Source organism: Etheostoma cragini, chromosome 11 (genome assembly GCF_013103735.1).
Source record: "Etheostoma cragini isolate CJK2018 chromosome 11, CSU_Ecrag_1.0, whole genome shotgun sequence".
Taxonomy (NCBI): domain Eukaryota; kingdom Metazoa; phylum Chordata; class Actinopteri; order Perciformes; family Percidae; genus Etheostoma; species Etheostoma cragini.
Window position 1 is genome coordinate 16,892,597 of NC_048417.1, and position 9,436 is coordinate 16,902,032.

At 39.9% G+C, this 9,436-nt stretch overlaps 1 protein-coding gene across 1 annotated transcript in view; it reads right to left on the reverse strand.

Moving 5' to 3' along the window:
- Positions 1-557: 557 nt before the first annotated feature.
- Positions 558-9,436, reverse strand: part of trpm2 (transient receptor potential cation channel, subfamily M, member 2) — an 18,827-nt gene continuing 9,948 nt past the window's right edge. The window contains exons 20-33 of the mRNA XM_034886063.1: positions 8,092-8,263; positions 7,499-7,679; positions 6,545-6,726; positions 5,639-5,771; positions 4,062-4,149; positions 3,784-3,868; positions 3,558-3,697; positions 3,419-3,456; positions 3,058-3,183; positions 2,869-2,955; positions 2,685-2,763; positions 2,490-2,591; positions 1,235-1,351; positions 558-1,078 (exon numbers count right to left, since the gene is read on the reverse strand). Coding sequence (XP_034741954.1) covers positions 962-1,078; positions 1,235-1,351; positions 2,490-2,591; positions 2,685-2,763; positions 2,869-2,955; positions 3,058-3,183; positions 3,419-3,456; positions 3,558-3,697; positions 3,784-3,868; positions 4,062-4,149; positions 5,639-5,771; positions 6,545-6,726; positions 7,499-7,679; positions 8,092-8,263 — 1,647 coding nt within the window. The 3' untranslated portion in view covers positions 558-961. The remainder of the gene's footprint in view (positions 1,079-1,234; positions 1,352-2,489; positions 2,592-2,684; positions 2,764-2,868; positions 2,956-3,057; positions 3,184-3,418; positions 3,457-3,557; positions 3,698-3,783; positions 3,869-4,061; positions 4,150-5,638; positions 5,772-6,544; positions 6,727-7,498; positions 7,680-8,091; positions 8,264-9,436) is intronic.

Genomic DNA, 9,436 nt, shown 5'->3' on the forward strand with positions numbered 1-9,436 from the left:
AAAATACTCCATTACAAATGAATTCCCTGCCTTCAAAACCTTACTAAGATGCATTAGCAACAACATGTATCTAAATAGCATAGTCCTGTCCTGATTTTGCAGTAAGCCATGCTATTGCATTATTATAGATGTATTACCTTGTAAGTAGCATTTTATTATTATTAATTTATTATTATTATTATTATTATTTTTTTATTATTATTTGTTTATTAGTTCACAATGGGGAAATTACTACACTACACTCTGTGTACACACTTTTTGTTAGTACTCACACACAGGCCTGAAATACACACACATATACTATACATGGAGAGATGTCAGAGTGAGTGGGCTGCCAGCTGAACCAGCGCCGTGAGCGGTTGGGGGGGGGTACGGTTCCTTGCTCAAAAGCACCTGGCAGTGCCCAGGAGGTGAAGTGGCATCTCTCCAGCCACCAATCCACGCTGCCAACTTTTTGGTCCATATGGGGCCTTGAACCAGTGACCCTCCGATTCCCAACCCAACTCCCTACGGACTGAGCTACTGCCACACCATTTGATTGGGCTGGGCCTTTTTTAATTGCTTAATATAGTCAATGTTGGGCATTTTCAATAAAACTAATACAGTACTGTGAGATACATGTTATGAAGTAAACATACCTTATTTGCTTTGGAAATGTAGTGATGTAGAAGTATGAAGTAGCATAATCATGTGAAGCACAACTACCTCAAAACCAAGGTATTTATTCTCAGTGTTATGACTACTTACAGTGTGTGGGCTAAACATTCAGTTTGCTGTCCTATGGAATTTGGGCAAATTGTTAATAATAATCCACAGCAGCATACATGATGGGTTTATGGTGTCTTGATTCAAGTGCTTTCAGTGGAACAGAATTAATAAGCCTTAACAAAAGACCGTACAAACAGGCAGAAAGAACCCTGTGGATGGAGAGGCACGTTTACAGCTCCAGCATCGTTGAACATCAAAACTTCCTGTTGTGCAGCTCGGCAACCTTCCGCAGAGACTCTCTTTGGTTTGGGCTAAGTCTGGTTTTGTCTTTCACCTCCTTCCACTGAAGAGTGCCCTGACTGCTCGCTACCTGAGCCAGAGGTAATCACAAAACAATGTTAAGTAATGCTGTGTTCACTGTAGGGTAGAATCATGACCTGAACTTCGTCTCCCAAAGGAGAGGAATCAAATAATGCAGCAGTCAAGTTCTTCCTGTTAAACAATCTAAAAATAATAATGTTCTCACCATACTGTCGATGTCTTCCATCACCTGGCTCCTTCTGGCCAGGTGAATGTTGAGGACGGTGGTTTCCACCCAGGCGTTATCTGTGTTCCTGCAGTCATCCACATAGCCCTCATACACCTATAACACAACAACGGCATGTTAGAATCAACAAAGTTCCTCAATGTCTGAGTCAAGAGAAGCATGTTTAAATTATCATTCATCCAACTAATTTAATTGCTAAGCACTAATCAAAGCAACAGGTTTGATCCCTTACAATAGCCTTTTGTCATAGAACAAGCCACTGCTGACAAGAGCCTTTTCTAAATGTAATCAGTTTAGTAGTAGAAGACTTCGGTGCGATCAAATATAGGAGATTGTCAAAGAAAGTCTCCTTGCTTTAGTTGAACCCATTTATACCAATGAGGATAGGCTAAATAAAAGAAACACCTTTCAGTATAACAAGGCAAGGAAGTTCAATAGCACCACAAACTGTAGCTTCCAAAATGATCATACAGTTCAGTACAGTATCATACAGATTATACAGTTGAATCAACACCTCTCTAAAAAATTTGAAGAAACACTGAACATTACACCTTCATGAAGGGAGGACATATTGCAGGACTGTTCTATTAGACCACATCTGTTATTGATAGGGGACTATCCAGCTACAGCTAAGTTGGTCCCCATAAACCCAGAGACTATTTATGATTCCCAATCGAGTCCAAAAGTCCTCTCAGATCTTATAGATAATGGGCTTGTGGTTGTGCCCAGCTTTTGTTGTGACCAAGCTTTTACTCTCATGGTCTTCTAATTCCTGTCTCCCTCTGGAGGTCTGATCAGAAAACTCTGTTGATTGTTTTAAAACTCATCTCAAGACCTAATCATTGTTAAATGCATTTTATAGATGCTTCCTAAACTACATTTCTTTTCATTCTTTAATAATTCTAGCTTGTCTTTGATTTAAATATTTATTCAGATACATTTTACTTTTGTTTTACTGCTCCTACTACTTGCGTTGTATTTGACTTTTTCAACAAAATGTAACCTGTTACCAGTTGCAAATAACATGCGGCCGCCCCCTGGTGTCTGGCTTCTTCCAGCCGCTTTCTCTAAATTGTTTTAGTGACAAGTGACGTTGTGTTTAAATCTCTACTTCATGAATTTATCGTTGCTTTTTATTCCCTGTTGACTTTCTTATTCCTCTAAACTGCCGTCTGTAAACAGAATTGTCCATTGAAGCTCATTGAAGACAAACCAAAGTGTTTAACAGACCTACCTTTGTTCCCTCTGATACTTTTGCAATTAATTCTTCACACAGCTTCTTTCCCATGGTTCTAATCAGAGTCACTGGCATGTGATCGGCAGATTGGACAGGTCCCTGACGGTTTCAAAACCACAACAGAAAGGTACGTTTATTGGAACAGCTCAAAAAAGTAAAAACCAGCTGAAGTGAAAAAGCAGCAGGACTCACCCCAGGTAAAGCCAAGGTTCCCTGGCTCTTATCACTAACCACCAGGTACTCCAAAACAGATCTCTCGCTATCCCGCCAGCTAAAGAAATAAATAATAATAATTTAAAATCATAGATCAGGCTGGGAAATCCAGTGGTGGTGAAAAACTATCAAAAAAACAATATTAGGACGTGAGAGGTCCTACCGTGTAAGCACAAAGTCTGCATTCAGATTTGGACCAAGGTGGTTTAGTGCACCTCGTCCCCTGATGCCCGTCCGCCCTACTGGGTTTCTAATGACAGATCAGATAGGCTAAACATCAGACACCAAGACATGCTTGTAAGGTTACTGTAAGTGCTATTTGATGCCTTGTATAGCTTATCTAGTATCATACCTGTAATTATCTAAGGCTTCTGATTCTGATCTGTAAGGTGAAAGAATAAAGGGAACACAACATAAGGAGCTAGGGAGCATTGTAATGAGAAAGTGTACACTGGTTAGGTCAGAAGGGTTAGTTGTTCTTATATATAAAATATATACACAATACAGTACAGTTTATAAAATATATTAGTATGTTATACTTTTTTTTTTTGCTTTGAGATGTTTTAAGAAAAAGATGTTTGAGAAAAATCTTGTTATTTTGATTTTTTTTTTTAAAACACTTATAATGACCTGTATTTGCTGCACATGTATACAGGCAACAAACCGAATAGGAACAACACATTTCTGTGGTATTCTCTTGGTAAAAAACATACCCATTGTAACAAGCCGGTTTGTATAAACTGAATCTGACCTGAAAAAAGAACACATAAAAACAATACAATTACAACAAACCATCCTTTTATGTAGTGACGTTGTGAGAACCAGCAGCTGGTTCAAATGTATGTGAAATACCTTCCATGGCACATTCTCGTCAGGCACAGGGAAGCGTGTGATTTTGCTGTTGGGGTAGTAAAATTGACGGGCGTTCACGTGGAACCCGTCTTCTTTCTCTGTCGTAGAAATGTCAGGGGACTCGTCTGTTGTAGTTAATGCTGCAGGGAACAATAAATGTGAGCCCAATCGAGAAGTTTAGATGTGTAATATGTAATAATGATGAATGAGAATGTTGGTTGCTGACTTGGGGGTTGTGTTTCTTTTGCTGCAAACCCCTGACATGTCAGACTGTCCATAATCCATTGCAGGGCTTTGGCTGACTGGACGACCTGATGTGATGAAATGAAAGTAGGTCAAAACACATTGTTGATTGCTTATATAACATTCAAAGATTGTTCAACAAACACACATCAAAAATTGTGTCATCTCTTTTCTATATCGTGTATTTTGCTCCCACAGCATAGTGTCAAATGTTACAGACACAGGTACAACATAAGTGATAACCAAAAATCAGGTCACAACCTGCTCCTCTAGTCGAGCCAGTCTTTTCACCATGGCGGCAGAGCTCGTTTCCTCTTCCCTCTCCAATCGATCGGTTATGGTGGTAACCCTCAGGAAACAAACAAACACAGTGTGGGTGCCTGGTATTTATTTGAATATACTTTAATGTTAAATACTCTTTATTTTTAGTCAAAGTAGAATTTGAGCCTCATCAAACCTTAAAGACTTTGACTATGTTGCTGCAATATTAAAGTCATAGTTTGTGAAATTTTGCCAAGAGTTAGATGACAAAAATGATACCACTCTTATGTTTGTCTGTTAAATATTAATCCACAGACTCCAGTGACCTGGTTTAGCACAAAGACTGCAAACAGGGAAACAGCTGGCTCTGTCCAAAAGTGACTAATCTAACTATTTTCTTATTTAAGATTATTTTTTAGTAATTGTTAGACCTTTATTGATAGGACAGCTGAAGACATGAAAGGGGGGGATAGGGAGTTGAACCTGAGCCTGAGTATTGATCTTTTCATGTAACTCTTGACGGGAGAGAAAATACAGTAAGTACATTTCCCAAATGTTGAACGATTTCTTTAAAACTGTTTTTTGCTGTGGCCGGAAAAAATGCTAAAGGCAAGGGAAACCCAAACAGTAAAGCTTGGGTGTTACAACCAAAACAAGACGCTGAAAAGAAATTGTATTCATATATATATTCACATATTCATTTGAACCAGATTATACAATAATCTTGATTTGGACGTATATTAAAATGTATTTATCATTTTTTCCTGACTTTTCCTTTGTTTTTTTTTTGCTGTAAAATACTGAATAGTTCTGTATCCCTACAGGACTCTAAGGGCCCTAACTTGCACCCGGCTTGTGTCTTTGCTTGTTTAAGACCAACGCAGTCGTTAATGTCCTGTCCAGCGCCCACGTTGTTTAAACAGCTAATGCGCCTGCGGCCATCTCTGCTTCAATCGGCGAGCTGGTCTTACAGGGAGGTGTGTTCAGGTGAATTCTTGGCGTATTGCTATCTTGAGGCAGCGAAAGTGATCATGCCATTGACCAACAAAAACCTGGTCTAAAGTCAATAGTGCAGCATTTCATTGTTATTTTAACAGCGCATTAGTAAAATATGCCTAGGCTTGTGCACAGCACTCACACAAACACACACACACGCAAAAGATCCACCATCATGATAGCAATGCGCCAAGGTACAAACCTGCCTGGATGTTAAAGGGAATGGGAGATGACACTGGTTGGTTTATTGTATGTTACACACAGAACACACATATAAAGGAATGAAGACACTAAGTACAACCTTTTGAACCATGCGCTCGGCGCACAGACCCTTTTTTCCACCGTCAAACTAGCAAAAGTGGATTTGGACACGCTCTAAACGCACCTGCACCCTGCACTTCATGCCGTGCACTTAGATAGTTTAAATAGGGCCCTAAAAGTTCAAATGAAACAAATTTTGGAAGTAAAACACCACTTTGCTTCACGACTAACACATAAATAAGGTGCGACAAAGGGTCTCACATAGACAGAATTACTCTAGAGGACTACTACACTGGCATCCATTCCTGTGGGAGCCTTACTTTTGAGCCGTGTCCAGGATACGTCGCTCCATGCTCTGGCTCTGCTCCTGCTGTGTGGACAGCAGGTATCTGTCCTTCATTAAGGCCTCCCAGGTCAACAGCTTCTTTTCCTCCGTCCGAGGAAGCTTGTTCTCTGAAAAACAGCGTCAGATGCATATTCGCTACCTTATCTAATACTGTGCATGTGTGTATGCAAAGTGAGCATCAGACCCATATCTGTCATAGCGTCGATTGTGAAGGGGTCAAAAGTCATTGATCAGGAGTGACAAAAAGGTCATAAAAGTTCTCAAATTAAAAAACTATGCTTGTTTTGCCAATGCAAATCTGGGAATATTACCTTTATTTCTTCAAGGACTTTATTCATCCCACGACGGGGGAATTTTGTTGTCACAGCAGCAGCCATTTTTTAAATAACAGCAAAAAACTAAAACAAGTAAGCACACAAGAAATACAGGCAAACAATAGAAAATGATAATATGGTAGACTGAGTAAGCAAAATGGCGTGAAATAAAGGTATTTTAAAGTGCGGTTGCCATGATACAAGAAACAATATTGCAGTGTAAGTGACGTTAAGATTAAAAAAATTGAATGTGTAATTAGAGTAATAAAGCAAGAGTTGGTAGCATAATTTAAATTATATTAACCTGTGACCATAAATATTGAAAAGTAAGTACTTGTAATGAAATAATATAAATACCGATATTAAAGATAAACAGAAAAGTGTGGCTTTTGAAACAATCTGGCTTATACATGCACCATTGTAATCTGAAACCAGTAAGAATGTAAGTGCATGATAAATAAAGCTTTTTAACAGAGTGATAAAGCTAAAACTAGAGTGGAAGTCAGCAGCAAATAACCATGAAGTCCACTACTGCAGCAGACCGAGATAAAGAAGTCAATACTTACTAAACTCTTTACTTATGATGGGGGGCCTGCACATCACCATGTTCCTGATGAAGAGGTAAAGATGGCTGAAGATGATGAAAGGAGGCGGGACAGCAGGGCGGCTGTGGTACTCCTTGATTAGCTCGTATCTTTGAAACTTCCATATTCTGTCTGTGTTGTCCTGAACTTCCTGGAATGTAAAGCTGTGCAGGATCACAAAGAGAGACGGAGGATGAAAAAGGAGCAGGGCCTCAAATTAACACCCGATCCCCCGCCAAATGCGGTGAATTGAGTGATTCATTAGTATTTCTTTTGCAACTGTAGTTCTTTTACATTTCAAAGAAGTCTGCCATTTTGTTGGATTTTAGCTAAATATGTGGCAGAATATTACTGGGGTAAAGCCAGCTGAAACGAACAACCAACAAAAAGATGAGCATAAGTCAAAGAAAGGTAAAAGAAGACGTTTTACTACAAAGTGGGCAATTGGCGTCAATAGCAAGGTCGGTGAGGGACTGATTTATGACAGCAGTACATAACAAATGTACTGCAGTGACTGTTGTGTGTATGGTTCAGAGAAAGCAAAGTCAAATACTTTTGTAACCAAGACTAAAAACTTAAAATTAGAAACAATTAACGACCACGAGTCATCAAAAAGCCACCTACTCACGATACGTTGTAAACTATCAAAGACAGCGCTTACAGAGGAGACCGCTGCGGTCAAGGAACTGTAGTCCATGAAAGCAGCACCATTGGACTGGATGCGACTGCTGTTTCTGAACGTTCATGTGATTCCTGTTTTTCACCTTTATGAGGCAAAAAAAGGCTGGTAAAAAGTCAGTGACTGGACTTCAAAAAAGTAAACTTTAAGCCCTGAAAGGAAGCCCTGGTTATAAAGTGGTATTAAGGTATTATTAGCATAAGTATTATTAGCCTATTACCTAAGCTGTTGAGACACACACGTGGTGGAGAACTCACTTGAAGATAGCTATGAGCAGGTTGAGCAGCAGTATGTTGGCAAAGAGCAAGTATATACAAAGCATGATTATAGTGAGCCACTCAGGGAAAGCTGGTGTTTGGTTTTCATTCAGCACCGGGCACTTGGGCTTCAGAGGATCGGTGCCATTCATGCTGCAGGAGTTTATGTCAAACGCAGCATCTGCAGAAGTGAAAGAGATATGAGATATGTGGTTATACTATCTTAATTCAAACAACAAGGTTAGAGCCTTGTAAATGTCAGTAATTTTGAAGTCATTTTACACTTGACAAAACTACAGGTAGTGGATAAATCCAGACAGCGAGCGAGACTGAGTTTTAGTTTTAACGTACACGTTCCAAAACAAGTTCCTTCCTGAGGCCATTTTGCAGAGGCATTGTCATTGTGTCTGGCACTCAGCGTTGCCCAAGATGATTGTGACTGGTTTAAAGAAATGCCACTAAACCAGAGCACGTTTGTCTCTCATTCCAGAATGTTGTTTGGAATACTCAGACCTTCCTCCACAGCACTGTGAAAGTAGGTCTGGCAATGCGAGACTACAAAGCAAGTAATACTATTTTCCATCTCTACTCACAATCAATATTTGTGGGAAAATTCCCAAATATGATGAGGTACGGCTCATAAATTGCCCCGCGGACAATCCAGTCCAGCCTATTGTCATTGTGGATGAGAATGCCTTGTTTGGCCACACCGTATGCAACCACCCAGATACTCAGCAGGAACATGAAGAAGAACATATCCATCATCTGGGAGACAAACAGACATCAGTCACAGGCTAGAAACATCTGTGGACACATCTGATTACTGCAACCTGTGACATGAACTGTAATGTATGTACAGCAGAGACTTTATTTTCTGGTGAGTGACTTTTATTGGGCTACATTCTCAAATTCAAAATTTTTAGAAACTTGGATTTGTCAGTCTGCACGCTGCATTAAGCATCTCTTCTGTACATTTAGCAGTGACAAGTTTCAGTATTTAACAGGTTGCCCTGTTGCTCCACGTATCATCCCTGCACAGATAATAATTAGGTTTGACTCGCTGTGAGGGAACAAACAGACCAGCTGCAACACTTATTTACAGTGAGGGAAATAAGTATTTGAACACCCTGCTATTTTGCAAGTTCTCCCACTTAGAAATCATGGAGGGGCCTGAAATTGTCATCGTAGGTGCATGTCCACTGTGAGAGACATAATCTAAAAAAAAAATCCAGAAATCACAATGTATGATTTTTTAACTATTTATTTATATGATACAGCTGCAAATAAGTATTTGAACACCTGTCTATCGGCTAGAAATCTGACCCTCAAAGACCTGTTAGTCTGCCTTCAAAATGTCCACCTCCACTCCATTTATTATCCTAAATTAGATGCAACTGTTTGAGGTCGTTAGCTGCATAAAGACACCTGTACACCCCATACAATCAGTAAGAATCCAACTAACATGGCCAAGACCAAAGAGCTGTCCAAAGACACTAGAGACAAAATTGTACACCTCCACAAGGCTGGAAATGGCTACGGGGAAATTACCAAGAGGCTCGGTGAAAAAGGGTCCACTGTTGGAGCAATCATTAGAAAATGGAAAAAGCTAAACATGACTGTCAATCTCCCTCGGACTGGGGCTCCATGCAAGATCTCACCTCGTGGGGTCTCAGTGATCCTAAGAAAGGTGAGAAATCAGTCCAAAACTACACGGGAGGAGCTGGTCAATGACCTGAGAAGAGCTGGGACAACCGTTTCCAAGGTTACTGTTGGTAATGCACTAAGACGTCATGGTTTGAAATCATGCATGGCACAAAAGGTTCCACTGCTTAAACCAGCACATGTCAAGGCCCGTCTTAATTTGCCAATGACCATTTGGATGATCCAGAGGAGTCATGGGAGAAAGTCATGTGGTCAGATGAGACCAAAATAGAACTT